This window comes from Mobula hypostoma, chromosome 10 (assembly GCF_963921235.1).
Source record: "Mobula hypostoma chromosome 10, sMobHyp1.1, whole genome shotgun sequence".
Taxonomy (NCBI): domain Eukaryota; kingdom Metazoa; phylum Chordata; class Chondrichthyes; order Myliobatiformes; family Myliobatidae; genus Mobula; species Mobula hypostoma.
Window position 1 is genome coordinate 123,562,336 of NC_086106.1, and position 19,624 is coordinate 123,581,959.

General features: G+C 41.0%; 1 protein-coding gene across 1 annotated transcript in view; it reads left to right on the forward strand.

The window, feature by feature from the left end:
* LOC134353162 (LON peptidase N-terminal domain and RING finger protein 3-like) overlaps positions 1-19,566 on the forward strand; it is a 67,083-nt gene extending 47,517 nt beyond the window's left edge. The window contains exons 7-12 of the mRNA XM_063061142.1: positions 2,315-2,429; positions 3,002-3,123; positions 4,562-4,720; positions 11,706-11,868; positions 13,402-13,551; positions 14,886-19,566. Coding sequence (XP_062917212.1) covers positions 2,315-2,429; positions 3,002-3,123; positions 4,562-4,720; positions 11,706-11,868; positions 13,402-13,551; positions 14,886-15,044 — 868 coding nt within the window. The 3' untranslated portion in view covers positions 15,045-19,566. The remainder of the gene's footprint in view (positions 1-2,314; positions 2,430-3,001; positions 3,124-4,561; positions 4,721-11,705; positions 11,869-13,401; positions 13,552-14,885) is intronic.
* The last annotated feature ends 58 nt before the right edge of the window (positions 19,567-19,624 follow it).

The window sequence follows — 19,624 nt, forward strand, 5'->3', positions numbered from 1 at the left end:
ACCTTTCTCCTCTCACGTTAAGCCTAGGCCCTCAAATTTCTGATTCCCTTCCCCTGGGGGAAAAGATTCACCCTATTTATGCCTCCTCTTGATTCTATACCACTCTTATGTGGCCACCCCTCAGTCTCCTATGCTCCAGGAAATAAAGTCCCGGCCTACTCAACTACTCTTGCATCTCAAGCCCTCGAGTTTTACTCTGTCTCCTATCACTGTTCATCCATCAGCAATATCATTTAAACTGGTGAGTTGATTATATAATAGTGTTTGTAGAGCTACCTAATGTGAAGATTACTGTTACGTTTTCTAAATCATGACGGACTACATTTCGAAGACTAGTGGTAAAGAGTCTTGGGATACCCTGAGGTCATGAAATGTGCTTTATAAATGCAAGTCTTCCTTGTTATCCCTATTATAATTTGAGTCCTTCATGTGAACATTTATAACTGATGTAGACACGTATACAGTACTGTGCAAAGGTCTTAGACACATATACATAGCTAGGGTGCCTAGGACTTTTGCACAGCATTGTAAACTGATTTTTTATGTCATTTCCCACATGGGTTAATTTTGATTTGATCTGAAACATATGGTGGAAAGGCATCCATCTCCATCCCCTTTATTTGCCCTTGAAACAGCAATATATGTGAATCTCAGTTTTTGTTAATATTGGTAAACATTTAGTAGAAACAGTGTTCAATAAATCATATTGGAGGAGTCTTTTCATTTCAAAAGTAATCTCATGATTGCTAATTATATTGGCCTTATTTCAACAATTGAAAAAAAATCATGGAAAATGATTGCTAAGGTGAAAATAAGGAATGAATGTCCCAGTTTTCATCACTTCTGCATTTCAGTCAAACATTTTCCCAAGGACTTCTGTAAAGCATTACACTCTTGACCTTGTCCATTGATCTCTCAAAGTTGTCACACAAGTTGTTAGGGTGGTTAAAAAGGCCAAGGGTGTGCTGGCCTTCGTTAATCCGCAGATTGTTTTGAAGAGCTGTGAGGTAATGTTGCAGTTCTATAAAACCCTGATAAGAGTTGGGGAGCACGTGGATCAAAACCAGTAGCTGAGATCACACAATTTCTTTAAATAACAGGAATAATGTAAATGACATCTGCTGCATAATTACTATTTAAGTGGGTTAATAGTTCTCTTAAAATAGTATTCAGTGTTTATATTGGAGGACCAGTGTGGATTAGACATTGAATTTTCGTTATGATATTTCTAACAGACAGCAAGCCTGAATGTCTCTGGTGTACATTATAAAACCTGATTCATCACACTGAAGGCCCTACTGGACATGGGTTGAAAACTGTTCCTATTTTGTTTTAACTGATCCTTGGACTTAACATAGACCAAAGGACAGCGGTACATGCAGGAAATTATATGAATGTTGCATTGGAATGGTTAAATGTTCTCCACCAAGTTGGGATCAGGGTAGAAGGTCACTTTAGTCTCCCTCTGTCTAAACCAGAATCTGACTGACATATCTCATGCAATTTGTTGTTTGGTGCCAGCAGTACAATGCAATACATAAAAGTACTATAAATTACAATAAGAATATTTATAAAAGTACATATAATGCAAAAGAAGAGTAAAATAGTGTTCATGGGTTCATAGGCCATTCAGAAATTTGGTGGAAGGGAAGAAGCTGTTCTTAAAATGTTGAGTGAGGGTCTTGAGAAGAGGGCACATCCTGGATCATGAGGATCCTTCGTGATGGATGCCACCTTCTTGAGACATCTCATTTTGAAGATATCCTCATGCTGGGGAGGCTAGTTCCCATGATGGAGGTGGCAGCGTTTACAATCCTCTGCAGCTTATTTTGATCCTATGCAGTGCCCCACCCCATACCAGATGGTGATGCAGACAGCTAGAATGCTCTCCATGGTAACCCTGTAGAAATTTGCGAGAATCTTTGGTGACATACAAATCTCCTCAAGCCCCTAACAAAATATAGCCGCTGGCATGCCTTCTTCATAATTACATCAATATGTTAGGCTCCAGATAGATCTTCATAGACGTTGAACTTGAAGCCGCTCACCCTTTCCACTGCTGATTCATCAATGACGACTGGTGTGTATTTGCCTGATCTCCCCTTCCTGATGTCCACAATCCAGTCCAGAGGTGTTCAGTTCTGGGGGTATGAGTTTGGGATTCTCCACACTCAGCAGTAAAAGCCTGAATTCCCATAAGCAAGTGAGGCAAAAGTGTTTAAAATTTGTGTTTTAACAGCCCAACAATCATATCATCCTTACCTGTTTGTTGCAAGATGTCGCGGTCTGCTTTTTGGTGTCTGTTTCATTCCAGGTTACTCTATGAACCCATCACCACACCATGTGGACACACCTTCTGTTTGAAATGTATCGAGCGTTGTATGGACCACAGTCCAAAGTGCCCTCTTTGTAAAGAAGTCCTACCCGAGGTAAATTCTCATATATAACTAGCCTGAGCATAGCACAAGGCGAAGCTATTCAGAAGTGATCAACCCAGACAGGAAAATGAGATTTGAGCAGATGAGAGACATTATTCCACCTTGCTAGTTGGTCAATAACTAAATCATAGCAAAAAAAAAAACTGGAGGAAACATTTTCCTGCTTGGAGAGCTGTTGATTCTTCTGAAAATAGTAATTATATAAATAATTTTAAGTTGGCAATGAAAGTGTCTCGAGGCTTGTGGGAAGGATCTAGATTCATAGGAATAAGCACAATTACTGTCTCAAAGTGCTGTAGCAGTCACATGACTTCTGTGCTGTTTATTTCTTGAGTCGGAGGAGGACACAGTATATCATAGGTGCTAGCATGTATCTGTTGGGCTGAATAGTCTATTTCTCTGTTGTGCATACTTAGTTGAAGGCAACCAGTAAAGACTTGCGAGATTTGAAGTGTGAAAATGTCAGTGCCGCTGTGACTTATTCCCTTTACTCAGTATAATGAGGAAATGAGGACCACTCATTTAGAATAGAACACTGACTCAAAACCGTCTCCTCTCTGCAGTATCAGACACTGAGGAAGTACAGCAGGACTTCGCTAATAGAAGAGCTCATTGCCCATTACTTGCCAGAGGAGCTTGCTGAGCGGAAAAGGGTGAACGATGACGAGATGGCAGAGTTATCAAAGTAGGTCAATTTGAAGTGATGACAGATTGATTATTAATTTCTATTTAAAGAAGAATTATCATATGTATTTGGTTCGAATTCAGTCCATTGAGGGATTAGCAACACATAAAAGTTGCTGGTGAACGCAGCAGGCCGGGCAGCATCTCTAGGAAGAGGTGCAGTCGACGTTTCAGGCCGAGACCCTGAAACGTCGACTGCACCTCTTCCTAGAGATGCTGCCTGGCCTGCTGCGTTCACCAGCAACTATTATGTGTGTTGCTTGAATTTCCAGCATCTGCAGAATTCCTGTTGTTTGCGTTGAGGGATTAGTATTTGTTTGTTGTCTAGCCTTTTGCATGTTGTTGTACCTCATGTCAGTAAGAAGGCTGGCAAAATTAAATAGAGGTGATTCAGAACTAATGAATTAATGTGTTAATATACACTCAGTGACCACTGTCTTCACTACCTTTATTAGCACAGTACATAAATGTCACCGAGATGCAACACAGAGCGTCATAGGAAGTCATTCCTGCCTGTGGCCATCAAACTTTACAACTCCTCCCTTGGAGGGTCAGACACCCTGAGCCAATAGGCTGGTCCTGGACTTATTTCCTGGCATAATTTACATATTACTATTTAATTATTTATTGTTCTATTACTATTTAATTATTTATGGTGCAACTGTAATGAAAATCAATTTCCCCCGGGATCAATAAAGTATGACTATGACTGTGACATACAACCATGAGATTCATTACTTGCAGGCATATTCAATAAATCCAATAACCGTAATAGAATCAATAGAAGACCACACTAACTGGATGTACAACTACTGTGCAAAAGACAACAAACTCTGTAAATACAAATAGAAAGAAAAAAAATAATATCAGAATAATAATAAGTAAATAAATAAATAAGCAATAAATATTGAGAAGATGAGTCCTTGAAAACAATGAGTTGTGAGAACAGTTCAGTGTTGGGGTGAGAGAAGATGAGTGAAGTTATCCCCTCTAGTTCATGAGCCTGATGGTTGAGGGGTAATAACTGTTCCTGAGCCAGGTGGTGTGAGTCCGGAGGTTCCTGTACCACCTTCCTGGTGGCAGCAGCAAGAAGATAGTGTGATCTGGGTGGTGGGGGTCCCTGATGATGGATGCTGCTGACAGACTCTTGAACGAATGATTCATGTACTAAAAGATGAACTCTTCATCTCAGTATCTATCTCATCGTGACACTTACACCTTATTTGTCTCTCTGCAATGGCACTTTCTCTGTAACTGCAACACTCAGTAATTCTGTTGGATTAGAGATGCCATGTAAATTAAAGGTGGTGTTCTTGGAGCCAGTATTAGAGTTATTTAAGGAATTGGGTTGGTTGACTGAGGATAACTTTATGTAGAAGTAAGGATGAAATGTGTAAGATGGATGAACTGTATAAACCTAGAAATATGCATCTCTCCAGCCTCAACAAAGCAGTGCCCATCTTCATCTGCACCATGGCGTATCCGAATGTTCCCTGCCCGCTACATATCTTTGAGCCTTGTTATCGACTGATGATTCGAAGATGCATGGAGTTCGGCAACAAGCAATTTGGGATGTGCATGAGTGATCCAATTAAGGGGTAAGTTGCAGGATCAGCAACACTGGGGGTTCAGTGGGAGCTTCAGAGACTATTGGGAGGTTGGGGCTCGGCCCGTCTGACCACTGAAGAGCAATGAAATGTCTTCTGTCAGAGGGCAATGAACCTCTGGAATTCTTTGCCCCTGAGAGTGATGGAGACTGGATTATTGGATATACTTATTGTTGTGATAGATGCAAATTTGAAGATTGATTGATAAGGGTTGTGGGGAAGTGGCGCGGAAGATGAGTTGAAGTCAGTATAAATCAGCCATGATCATACTGAATGGGGGAGCCGGCTTGAGGGGTCTGGTGGCCTAATGCTTCTCCTATTTTCTTCTTTTCTTGTAGCTGGTTCATTTTCTGGAAAAACATAGAACTTAGAGTCACTTTAAAAATATAACTCTTTTATGATAGATGATGTGATTTTTTTTCCCTTCTTTCTCAGAGGATTTGGAATTCCATTCCTCAAAGGGTGGTGGATGGTGAGACTTCGAACATTTCTGAGATGGGGATAGATAGATACTTGGTAAACTTGATTGTGTTCAGTTCTGGTCACCTCATTATAGGAAGGATGTGGAAGCTATCGAGAGAGTGCAGAAGAAATTTACCCGGATGCTGCCTGGATTACAGAGCAAGCCCTATAGGGATAGGTTGAGCGAGCTGGGGCTTTACCCTTTGGAATGAAGGATGATGAGAGGTGACTTGATAAAGGTATAGAAGATGATAGACATAGATAGAGTGGATCGCCAGAGTTGTTTTCCCAGGGTGGAAATGGCTAATATGAGGGGGCAAAATTTTAACGTGATTGGTAGAAAGTATGACAGAGATAGATTTTTACTCAAAGCAGTGGGTGTGTGTAATGGCCGGCCAGGTGGTGGTGGAGGCGGATACATTAGGGACACTTAAGGGGCTCTTAGATGGGCATGTGAATATAGAAACATGGAAAGTTATGTGAGAGGGAAGGGTTAGATTGATCTTGGAGTAGGTTAAAAGGTCGGCACAGCATTGTGGGTTGAAGAGCCTGTACTGTGCTGGAATGCTCTCTGTCTAAACCAGAGGGTGAAAGGTAACCAGGGGTAAGTTGGCATACTGAGTGATGTTTACTGTCAAAACTGTAATGATTGTATTGAGTGGCGAAGCAGGCTTCAGCAGCCAAGCTCCTAACTTGCACAGTATGCATGTAAAGGTGAATGGAACAAATGCAGATAAATGTGTTTGCTCCTGCAGCCATTACTGAAATGTGGCTAAGTTTTAGAAATTAATTACTCTGGGGAGCTTAACTTTTAGGAAAGATAGATAGTGGAGTTGGAGGAGTCCAGGCAATAAACAATGTGATAAAGGCAATAGTGCAGAAAATTAGGATTTGGGATCAGTGTAGTTACAGCTATGGATCACAAAGGAGAAGAAAACACTGTGAAAATTACTTACCCATACATTGTAGACACTGCAAGATAGCACATGGTTAAAAGACTATGAAAACAAAGGTACTGCACAATGCTGGGGTCTTTGAACTTGGTCCAAATTTAACTGGTTAGAATTTAGAACATAGAATGTTGTAGCACAGAACGGACCCTTTGGTCCATGATATTGTGCCAATATTTTAACCTACTTCAAGGTGAATCTGTCTCCTTCCCTACCACAAAGCTCTCCATTTTTCTATCATCCATGTGCCTGTCTAAGGATCTCCTAACTGTCCCTTTTGGATCTGCCTGTACCACAGAGTGTTCCAAGCACCCTCCACTCTGTGTAAAACAAAAACCAACCTCTGACATCCCCTCTATACTTCCCTCCATTCACCTTAAAGTTATGCCCTCTTGTAGTAGCCATTTTTGTCCTGGGAAAAGATTCTGACTGTCCACTCTATCAGTACCTCATGCACACAATGCTTTACAGTACCAGCGACCCTGGGTTCAATTCCTGCCGCTGCCTGTAAAGAGTTTGTTTCCTGTGATCGCCTGGGTTTGCTCCAGGTGCTCTGGTTTCCTCCTACATTCCAGAAGTGTACCGAGGTAGGTGAATTGGTCATTGTAAATTGTCCCATAATTAGGCGAGGGTTAAACCGGGGTATTGCTGGGCAGTGCAGTTCAAAGGGCCGGAAGGGCCTATTCTGCACTGTATGTCAATAAATAAACCAATATCAAATCCCTCACAATATACTTCGCTCCAAAGAGAAAAGCCCTAAGTCGCTCAACCTATTCTCGTAAAACATGCTGGCTAATCCAAGCAGCAAGCTCATAAATCATTTCTGCTCCCTCTTTAAAGCTTTCACATCCTTCCTATAATGAAGTGATTTAAAATCTGTTAATGAGTATGGTATCAGGGATAACTACTTAAAGCACAGGATCGTCTACAGAGGGATGATCACCGTATGATATCATTTCATATTAAGCTTCAGAATGATATGGCTCAAAGACATGGGTCTTGTGTATGTGGCCTGGTTACACAACAATGCTATTAATAAAAACACTGGAGACAGGAGCTAAGGTTCATGGTTCTTTACTGGCAGAAACCGAACTCGGCACACACATACAGATCAATACGTGCCTAATAGCGCATTCAACGAAGTGTTACTAACAACATAAAGAGGTTCCTTGTTATACTGTAGGCTATACAGTACACTCCTCCCCTTTTATTTTAATAGTGTATCAACTTTTTTTTTACTGGGGCACTATGCTAAACAAATATGTTTACCCTTAACATACAAATGCCTAACATTTGTTTACTTAGTAACTTAATAATATCAAATTATAATAAGCCTTTTTTTTACTTCTGGTCTAAGGGGGTCTAAGACCCATTTATAACTCAAGTCTCTGGGGGGCCTTCTCTGCCTTTCCGGGTAACGTCTGTCAATAAACTTGTTTGTTTTAATACAGATTTCTATATAAAAGTCATGAAAAGTTGACCTCTGAGCATAGGGAGTTAAGAAGATGTGCGCCTCCAACTTTCTTAGAGTTCTAGGAAGCCGATCACCTCCGTATCATGAAGACTCCTCTGTGCAGCTGTCCTAGATATATATATACGCATCTTTGTGCTATCACTTGCCTTCCTTACCCGTATCTCATTTGTTCCAACTGAGCTAATTACACAGCCAATCTTCGTATTCTCCTTAGATTCCAAATAGATAGCCTGACCTTTATGATACCATCTCTTATCGTGATATAACTTTCCATCTTCCATTCGTGCTTCACATCTTTGTGCTGGTGGTTCAGCAGGGATGCTGGGAAGATGCTCAGGAGAAGATGGAGATGCTGTCACTTTTTGTGACATTTTGGGAGTTAAAGTAATACATGATAAATTGGAGAACAAGGTTGCATTCTACGCTGGTCAACTTGCAAAGTGTTTGAACAGTAACTCTATGTGAGATCCAGAGGGCTCTTTGGGGCTGTGGTTCAGGTCCTCAGGGACTGTAAAAATAGTGCAGGATGTCTGTTCTTCAGGTATGATCTGAAAGAATGTACAATTTGCTTAGTAGAACTCAACAATCCCATCCTGCTTCCATGTGATCATTTTTACTGTTTAAAATGTATAAAGCGGTGGCTTGGGTCAGGACAACGACTCTGCCCACTGTGCCATACTTCTCTAGGTGATGATTATGTACCAGCAGTAACAGAAGAAATAAGTGAAGCTGTAGCAAAATTAGTTGTATTTCGCAAGAGGTGTGATGCATTTTTCATAGATTCGGTTTCCATGGTCTGCTTCAAAGATGACTTGCCACCAACAAAGAAGTGGTTGGTGATCTGCTGTCTCTGCTAGTTATTCAAAGTCGGGGCAAACTAATAACTCACAGAAAGATCAGTACTTTACCAGTAATCGTTCAGCATTTTGATTTCACAGTTGGTCGAAATCCTGTTGTTCGTTCCATTGTTCTTAAGCTGCTGTTAAAGTACAGTTTTGCTGATATTAAGGATTACCTGCAGTGCTATCTGTCTGGCTCAAGAGGGAGAATTCCTTCAGATGCACATTCAGCACAAGTGTGAAAATACAACAATAGAAAACTTACAATTTGTTGCCAGAATTTGCCTCAGTTTTGATGCTGTTTCCCAACTTCTTTGTGAAAAACAAGACACATTGGCTGAGGATTCAAAATATGTACGGGCAAAAGAAACTTTCCTGCAAAGGATTAAGTGTATGATTCTCAATGGAGGAAATGATTGGTTCGTGATTTACCTTGTGCGAAAGCTGTTCTGTTTGAATGGAGGTGCTGGTCTTTTCGGAGATTTAAGCTTATTGAGAGTTCACAGATCTTCCATTATCTGTTCATCTGTTAACAGGTAATTTAACTGCGCAGGTGCAGGTTTTCGTCTTTTGTCGGTAATTGAAACAGGATCATTAGGTGTCCTTAGTTTCCTAGTCATTATTGGCTTTACCTACAAAGAATCTCCAGTGCGTTCCATTGTTAGCCTCTCATTCTCAATCATCTTTTTCTTTTCTTCTATCTCAATCCTTTTATCTTCAAATTCCTTCACTGCTGCTTTCTTCTCTTTAATATAATTCCTTTCCACTTGTTCTGTCTTCAGTTGCAGAAAAAGCTCTGCATTTTGTATTCTTTTCTTGTATTGTTGATCTAGTTTATTCATCCTTTTCTGATACTCCTGCAAAGTGCCTTCCTGTAACTGCTGTAGCTGTCTTTTGAGAGATGTCAATTTCTCCTGCTACATCTGCTCTTTTACTTCCAGGTAGTCTTCATCATCCTGCTTATTGGCAATATCTGTCTCCCTTGCATCCTCTGTATCTTCATCCAAGTTGCGGCCCCGGATACTGTGTTCATCCTCATCGTCGATGCTGCTTAGCTCCTCCTCCTCATTTGTAATAGTCGACAATGGGTGAGAGGAGAGCTGTGGACAACTTCCCCACTGAGCTGCCCTCCTTTGTTGACACATCTAATGCCTTGATGGTGTACCAATCCAACTGGATTTTCCTGAGCCATTCACGTCCCAGCAGCGGTGGTCCTCCATTTTTCAGTACATAGAGGTTCAGCTGCTGTGTTTTGTCTCTGTAGGTCACTGTCACTTTAATTTTACCTTTGGGACACACTTTCTGTCCTGTGTAAGTCTTTAGCAGTAGTTTAGTTTGTTTCAGAGGTATGTGAGAAAACAGTCGTTTGTAGTCGTGTACAGAAATCACTGTTAAAGCTGAGCCTGTGTCCAACTCCTTTTTCAGTCTCACGTCCGCCACCTGTGGAGTGATCCATATTACTCGTTGATCATCTTTCTCGAATGTAAGGTCTCTTTCACACAGAAGCTTCTTCTGTGTGGTTTCACAGTGCATGCCACACACTAACCTGTCCCTCAATGTGTCCGATAGACCAGCTCCAAATTGACAATGTTCTGATAATTTGCGCAATTCAGCACAGTATTCAGAAATGCTTTCATTTGTGCTCTGATTCAGATTGTGAAATTTAAATCTTTCAACAATGACCAGTGGTTTGGGGTTTTAATGCTGTTGGAGAGTGTCTACTATTTGCTTGAACTTTTTGTCAGCTGGCTTTTCAGGGGTTAACAAGCTCTGTAGCAGGCTGTATGTTTTTGCTCCCATAGTACTGAGTAAGACGCTGGCTTTTCATCATTAACAACGTTAGCCTCACAATATAACTCTACTCTTTCAATGTAAGTTGCCCAGTCTTCAATGCCACTATCAAATGCTATAATGGTTCCAATCATTGCCATCTTTGTTATGTTAATTAAGCCCTGTTCTCCCCTTATTTTCCTTTTTGACTCACGTGTCCTTTTTGCTAACACCACGAGCACACTCCATCTAGATGTGTGTGTCGCTTCTTTTTATCTCCCTTCTGGGGCAGGCAGACCCACAGCCCCTAGGGGTCAGCGTCAGCTGTGGTCTCGCCTGGACGTGCTGCGGCTCCGACTGTGTCTCTTGATCTCCCAACGTTCCTGAACCCGGCTGTGCTCCCACTTCATTTCGGACTCGTGGCCTCGCTCTGCCTCCTCCTTGGCTCGTTCCTTGCGCTCTTCCTCCGAGTGTTGTTATCAACTAAAACACGGCGTTCCGATAAGATGTAGGTTCATTAACCTTGTCGCCAATTTGTTGTGTATGTGGCCTACTTACACAACAATGCTATTAATAAAAATGCTGGAGACAGGAGCTAAGGTTCATGGTTCTTTACTGGCAGAAATCAAACTCGGCACACACATACATAAAGTAGTCCCTTATTATACTGTAGGCTGTTGGGTACAGGTCTTAAAATTAAGGGTCAGATTACACAGGTATGAGATAGAATAGGAAACTGATAATGAAGGCCAACATCTTGAGCTGACTATTTGAAGATTAATGTGGAAAACACAGTAGCTGGGAAGCAGGGAGCTCCCATAAGCAGCACATGCTGATAACCTAATAATCTGTCTTAGATATGTCCTCATTGGAGGTAACTCCCCTGTCTCCTTCATAAAAATAACAATACATTCTTTTACTAGCACCTCAGCAGGCATCCGCAGCCTTGGTTGTACTATGCTATCCAGACGGAAGAACCTTTGACTTTGCAACAGACTTGCTAAGTCCACTTGCTCCAGTCTTTGGAGTGCGGCTTGAACCAGAGGCCTTAATGTCTCAGAGGTGACCCCTGAGTTAAAGGTCAAAGTAAATTTATTATCAATATACAAATATGTCACCATATCCCACCTTAAGATTCATTTTCCCTGAAGGTAATTCCAAGAATGTAAAGAAATACAATAGAATTTATGAAAAACTACACACAATGAAAGACTGACAAACAATCAATGTGCAAAAAAGACGAATCATGCAAATAATAAAAAAGTAAATAAATAATACTGAAAACATCAGTTGTAGAATCCTAGAAAGTGAGCCTATAGGTTGTGGAGTGAGTTGAGGTGAGTGAAGTTACTACGCTGGTTCAGGACCCTAATGGTTGTAGGACAATAACTGTTCCTGAACTTTGCAGTGTGGGTCCTAAGGCCTCCTGCCCAATAGTGGTTGCGAACACTGTTGGTAACTATTCCTTTCATCCTGTGCAGCTTTGCGGACTATGGCTGTATGCTGGAGGTCAGAAGCGTGGAGTTATTTTCAGATGGACGCTCGGTGGTGGACACAATCGGCAGACGAAGGTTTAAGGTCTTACACCAGAGTGAGAGGGACGGCTATAGTACAGCTGATATTGAATACCTCGAGGATGAGAAGGTGATGCTTTTTCACAGTTGTTCTCTAAAATGACAGAAGTTTTATCTTGTGCTCTGATGACCAAACTCTTTGAGATGGGCTTCCTGATAACTCCCACAGATTTAAGAATGTTTTTCTTGCCCTTTAATTTGTGCCTGATTTATATTCTGTGTGTTGCTTACAGTACTGCTGCAGACAAATATTTCATTGTACTGTCCCTCAATGTGCTTGTCATTGACAATAAACTCCACTTGGCTTTTGGCCAGACCCCAGCCCCAAGTCCATCACTTCCAAGGAATATAGAAGACATCTTTCATCCCTGTAGAGATGGGGATGAAAGAAAAATGGAGGCTTATGGGTGAGGGAGGGGTTAGATTGATCTTGGAGTAGGTTGAAAGGTCAGCACCCTATGGATAAAGACCCAGGCTGAAGGGCCTGTATTGAGCTGTACTGTTCTTTGTTCCAGGGATACAAACCCAGCCTGGCCAATCTCTCCCTGTAACTCACACCCTCTGGACTTGCCAACACTCTCATAAATCTTACGAACAGATGTTCTCCCACACAATCCCCATAGCCCTACAAATGCTATCCTTTCTATGTTCTCTTTTAACAATTACTGTTGAAATTATTTCCACTGCCTCTTCAGGCAGTGCACCTCACACCACCAAAATTTGCCACAAAAAGATACCTTCTCACAAGTAATATTTTTTTTTAGATTTGCCAGAAAAGGCTACCAATATCATGAAGGATCCCACCCACGTGCTTGGGACTGTATGTTCCACTCACATCAGAGAGGGGGCTACAGGATGTAGCATCCACACCAGGACCACCAGACTCATAAACAGTTACTTTCCCCAAGCAGTAAGGCTGATCAACACCTCCACCAACTAATGCACCCCAGCACAATCCTCATTACCATTACTTTATCATTTCCTGTTGGTTACCCTGTGTACAGACATTCCTGTACCTAGTATCACTTCATGGTATGTACGATGAGTTATGTACATATTCCAGGTAATCTTATGTATTTATATTTATTGTTTTTTTATTATTGTGTTTATATGCTTAGCGGATTTTTTTTTAATGCTGCATTCGATCCAGAGTAACCATAGAGTCATAGAACACCTTGGCCCATCTAATCTTTGCCAAAGTATTAATCTTCCTAGTTCTACTAACCTGCACCTAGATCACAGTTCCCCACATCCCTCCCATCCATGTACAACATTTCTCTTAAATATTGAAATTGAACCCGCATCCACCACTGGCAGCTTGTTCCACACTCTCGCCACCCTCTGAGTGAAGAAGTTTCCCCTCATATACCCCTTAAATATTTCACTTTTCACCCTTAACCCATGACTTCTAGGGGGAAATTCATTTCATTTTCCTTTATACTTGAGTACAGAAGAAAGACAATAAACAAACTTGAATCCTAATAGGTTATCTTAAAGCACATGGAAAGTATTAATAGGAGGTGAATGCACTTGCCTTTGTATCTGAACATGGATGGATTTCTCTTGTGTTCCCACTAAATCCACATGATGTTTTTGTGTACAGATGGAGGGAGAGAGCTATACCGAACTTCTCAGACTGCACGACGCAGTTTATGATCAAGCGTACAAGTGGTTTAGCTCACTCAAGCAAGGACTGAAGACTCGAATTTTGAGCCACTTTGGACCAATGCCACGGAAGGATACTGATATACAGGTGCGTTGCCCGGCAACTGCATGGAATCCATGGTTACTTTGGGATTTCTTATGGAACAGTCATCAGAATCAAGTTTATTGTCACTGCCTTACGTGGTGTGAAATTTGTTTTGTAGCAACGGTACAGCACTAAAACTTAAAATTATAAAATAGGAATAGCGAGATAGTGTTCATGGTTCATAGACCATTCAGAAATCTGATGCTGGAGGCAAAGAAGCTGTTCCTGAGTCATTCAGTGTGTGTCTTCAGGCTCCTGAAAGCATTCAGTAGATCAGAATCAGGTTTATTACTGACATATATTGGAAACTTTGTTGTTTTGTGGCAGCAGTGCATATGATAGAATCTCCAGTCATACTATGGACATCACTCTGGCTAATTAAATCAAGCCTCCTATTCCATCCTATGCCACATCCAGTTTTCTTTTCAAATGCCTGACAATTCTATTTAACTTGCACCTTTGGGTAACCATTTTCACTTTCTCAATAGTAATGAATTTGGAATTGAAATGGGTTTATTCCTGTAACAAAGATCGAGATAGAGAGATTACCTTAGTTTTACAGAACATCTTACAAATCATTTGAAAACGTTAACACAGTAAGATAGTACAAAGGAAAAGCAATAACTGACTGCAGACTGGGGAGTGGGACTGAGGAGGGGAAAAAAGAATTGGCCATGATTGAATGATGGAGCAGACATTCAAAGGGCCAAATGGCTTAATTCTGCACCTATGTCTTATGGTCTTATAGATCCAAGCCAGAGACTGGATATTGGAGGCCTGGAGGCGGCCTGTCCTGGCATTGGAGGTCCAGAGGCCTCTGTGTGTGTGTGTGTGTGTGTGTGTGTGTGTGTGTGTGTGTGTGTGTGTGTGGGGGGGGGTGGTGGTTGGCAAGAGGGAAGAGGTTTGTTTTGCTGTTGTTGGTTTCTTTTGCAGATTTTATTGTGTTGTAATTGTTGGTGCTTGTGTTGTTCTACTGAATATTGTGGGCATGTTATGTTGACATTAAAATTAGTGGCAGCACTAGCGGGCTGCTCCCAACATATCCTCAACCTGTATTGGTTGTTGGCGCAAACAGCGCATTTCGCTGTGTTGTGTTTCGATGTCCATGTGATAAATTAATCTGAATATGATTATTGAAGACTCCTTGCTCACAGCTTACCCTTTTTCGAGGAAAGAAGCCTGTGTAGATCAAATGAGAGATTGTCCTCTGTTTTCCCTCTTGACTGCCACAATTGCATCTTTATAAACTGCAGACTCGTGAATGGTTGGGATCTCACTGCTGTTTTGAGCCATGCGTCCTCTCAATTGACTACTCTCCTTGCTTATATCTATCCTAGGCAAGTCCCGATGGTCCAGGATGGTGTTGGTGGCTGTTAGCAGTGCTGCCATTAGAAAACCGGGCTCAGCTTCCATTCCTGGCGATGACATCTCTCCAAGACCGCCTGAATGGCATCCGACGTGTGTTGCTGTTCATGTCTCGCAATTGTCCGCGATGACTATCTACCCAGCCTGGGTCTTGGACCCTGTCTACAGGGTGATGTTGCCACCACACAAGTGAAATTTTCGTACATTCATGTCTTACTGGAACAGCCCTTGAAAGGATCCACGTAGCAAAGGGTGTACTACCAGGCCAATGTGAAGTGTTACTGGTAATATAATTTAGTACTGGAGTCCCAGTACTTTCTATTACAGCCTGAATCCCAGTGATATTATATTATTTTGAGAGTATATATTTTTGTTAAGTCATATGTATATTTATGGATCAATATTTTTGTTTAATTTTTATGCTTTCTTATCTATTTAGAATTCAATTTGAGTAATATGCAAACTATAATACTGTTTGAAATGATTCAAGGACATGTAGAGGGAAATGCAATATTAAAATTTGGGATATGGTACACTGTGGGGCACACATCTGCATGCAGCCCTTCTCTTTGAATGAATCTTAAAACCTGCTTCTGGCTGCCACAACTGATATTTTAATAGGACATAGAATATTACAGAACAGTAAAGGCCCGTCGGCCCACAATGTTGTGACGAACTTTTGACCAAGTGTAAGATCAATCTAACCTTTCCCTCCTACCTAACCCTCCATATTTCTATCATCCATGTGGCTGTCTGAGATTTTCTCAAATACCCCTAGTGTGTCTGCCTCCACCAGCACTCTAGGCAGAGCATTCCACACACTCTCCACTCTGTGTAATAAACACTTGTACTAACATCCCCCCTCCCCATACTTTTCTCCAGTCACCTTAAAATGATGCTCCCTTGTATTAGCCATTTCTGCCTTGGGGAAAAAATCTCTGACTATCCACTCGATCTATGCCTCTTCTCATTTTGTACATCCCCACCAAGTCACCTCTCAGTCTCTTTCACTGAAAGAGAAAAGCCCTAGTGCGCTCAACCTGTCCTCAGAAGACATGCTGCCTAATCCAGGCAGCATCTTGGTAAATCTCATCTGCTCCCTCTCTAAAGCTTCCACATCCTTCCTATAATGAGGGGACCAGAACCGAACATAATACTCCAAGTGTGGTCTAACCAGAGTTTTATAGAAATGCAACATTACCTCATGGCTCTTAAACTCAATCCTCTGACTAATGAAGGCCAACTCATCATGCCCTTCATAACTGTCAAGTCATCTCCCCGCTCTCCTTCGCTCCAAACAGAAAAGCCCTTGCTCAACCTATCCTCATAAAACCTGTTCTCTAATCCAGAAACAACTTGTACCAACCCATTCTGAGCCCCCCACAATTTCCCCAGTTAAAACATGATTTAAATATCTTTAGTGGTCAAAAGAAGCACCTGTCTTCCATAAGTGTCATTATGCCCATCATCAGATAATGGCCAAGTCTTGGGAATGTTTGCTTTTTTTTCTACTTGAAGAGATGTTGCACCTTATCTTGTTATATTATCAGTAACATTCAGTTTAACCTGGTTTTGTTTGAGTTGAACATTCCGTCCCATGCGTGTTTTCATTAAGCCAAAGTAAAGATATATTTATTTATTATCTTATTTTTGCAGCAATCTATGTAGTGTGTGTTTGATGTGTGAAATAATTACCCTGCTGTTCCAATGATAACTCAATTCTTCTGTTATTGTCTAAGTGAAACTCTTGGGCTCAAAACACTAAAGTGGATTAGTAACAGAAGTTTTAATTTGCATTCTAATTATATAGTGTGTCATTTGGTGTGTATGTTTTACAAATGCTGCATCAAAATCATAATTATAATTTGGATGTTTTATGCAGTTAAGGGATTTATTTTGCCTAAACACGACCTTGATAGTCAATGCCTCTAGCCTTAATAACTATTAATTCCATCTCCAACTTGTAGTGAATCTTGATTATCTTAGGTGAATTTCAATTGATCCTACAATCTTTCATGTCTGAATGTAACAAATAGCCTTGGTGTAAATACTTTGTGCTGTGAAGTTATCTTGTGGGAGGGGGTGTTATGTAAGAGGTAGAGGCCAAGTATTTGGCGCTGGTTTATTCTGGGGTATCTCACCATCACCAGTCACATTTGGATTAAGCAAGACCAGGTTGCAGAGTACCGTTAGAATCAAAGCCTGCATTATTTGCATGTGCGCTGTGTTCTGCGAGCACTCAGTGTGAGATTTTGATCGTTGAGAGTAATTGAACAGAGCAGAGCAAACAATTTTCATCACTACATTTTTTGCTTCCAGATGAGCATTTTGAGGTGATGGTTTAGCAAGGAAAGCAACTTAGTGGCTAATTTCAATTAAACAACGTGCCTATTTAATCCATGTTTAACTAAAACTATTCATGTTGACATTTCAGTTATCCTCCTTGTCTAATGTTTCCTCCCCCTAGAACAGCTTGCTTTTCCCAAAATAAATGTAATTTGCGTTGAAAGGAAATAGAAGTTCCAGAATTACTCCTTATTATTATCTTCTATTCTTTACAAACAATGGCCTCGTGTAATGCTGAGCTACGTATTCTGTTAACGATGAGCAACTGAAGTTGATTAAAAAAAATTGCCCTTTCATCATAGAATTTTGTTCTCCTACCGTGTACGAACGGCTACGTTTTTTATGTCACGTAGAATTCAATAGTAAATGAAAACTATGAGGTTGACACTCCAGACAAGATGGTCCTGGCCAAAAATAGGTGCACAGAGGTGTGTGAGGAAGTGGATCACACCATTTCACCATGAAGCAACTTGGGTTCACAAAGTAAATAAAGGTGACGGAGGTTTATGGTCGGTCTTAAACTATCCAGAAAAATAAAGATGTAGTATGCTTTGACCCATGTTGTGAGGACAGGAATGGACCATTTAGCCGCATGACCACTGCTTATTTAAATTTTGGCTGATTTAGGAATAGCTTCACCTTGGTGTCATAATCCTTGACAGCACTACTAAACTAAAATGATTTTTTTTTTGCCATCTACCGCTGATTAACCCCTCCTGAGTCTCCCCCACCCAATCTCTCACACATACACTCTTACAATGACACATGCATACACTCATTCAGACTTGCACTCTGATTTTACACGTACACACTAAACCACAGGCTCTTACAAACACACTCACGTACCCAAGCACAATCCACATTCTCGCACTCTTACATACGCTCATATGCACGCACGTACATACATGCGTACAGTTTCAATGGCACTCTCTCATGCACACACATACAGATGTTAACTAGTCAAAAGCATATTTTGGGAGGAAGAGTTCCTGATTTTCAATTCACTTTTCTTGAAGACCTTACCTTTTTCTTTTGTACTGTGTCACCAGAAGAAATAGTTTCTACATCCTCTAATGTTTTTTGATCAACTTTAACTCGGAGGTCTTCCCTTTTTGTGAGAACACAGAATTTGATGATCTTTCCTTCCCCATTCACCATTCCGTCAAGATCGTTCGAAGCGATGTAGATTCTAAGCCCTTCACTAGTTCATGTCATGTTCTGGTGTTGAGTTTCACGAGTTAACCATTCGGGTCCTCCCCAGATTACAGACACCCTATTTATGAGCAGTTGATGAGAGAGCAAGTGGGATGGATGGGGATGGGTTATACCATGGGATCGGAGGCATCTTCTGCTGGGGGGAGAGAGGTTGCTCCTGCAACAATAGCAGAGACCAGCAGCTTGCTGTTTTGATCAGGGCAAAGCTTTGTCCAAATGTCAGAAAGGAAGGAAAAGAGTGAAGGAGCTAGTAATCTCTAGGGATGAAACACCAGCAATACCTTCTATCTATAAGTTTACATTTGAAAGAGCTCCACCTTCATAGAGCCTTCACTGTACAGAGGGAGGTCATTTGGCCCATAAAGTCCATGCCTTTTCTAATTCAGTTGTCACCACTCAACTATCAACTTCAGCCTCATTTTCTATCAAATATCCATTCAGTTGAAAGAGCCTGATGGGCCATGTCTCTGCTACCTATAGAGCCAGTTAGCTTTCAGATAGATCATCACTTCTCTCTGTATTTAACAAAAAAGGTTTTCCTCACATCTCTGCCCCTATCTTTTCCCTTTCACCTCAAGTTGTTTCAGACCTTTTTCTGCCAACAGACTATAGATGCTGTCAGGATAATTTTCTTTGCTCAGAACATTCATGTTGGGTATTGCCATCAAGGAAGATAGAGCAAAGGTGGCTAAATTGATTTGAGGTACATGATCATCTTGGATGGCGGACTAGCTTTGAGGGTCTTCTCCATTCCCTAACGTTTCTTATTATTTCTTTGATAAGTAGGAAACAAAAGAGTAGCTGTGTCCTGAAGGTTTCGTGACTCAATGCTTCCTCAAGATTATAGTGGCTTATGTAAAACTGTAGAACTATTCCTGTGAAACTGAAGACGTTGAGTGTCATTATGCCTACTGTTGTCTTGGTGACTTGTCCCACATTCTCAGCAATGTTTCTGGTTTGCATTTTAATGGAGATACTCGTGAAGCAAATGTTTAAATCAACAAAGATTTGGAAGTGCAATTAAAATTAAGTGTTTGTGATGATTATGGTTAACACAACCATGCCGTTAAATAAAACTGTGTTTAACCTGTGGCTGGCGGTATTTTTTTTTCTTGTTTCTTTCAGTGCTTCCGCTCTAAGAACACTGAGT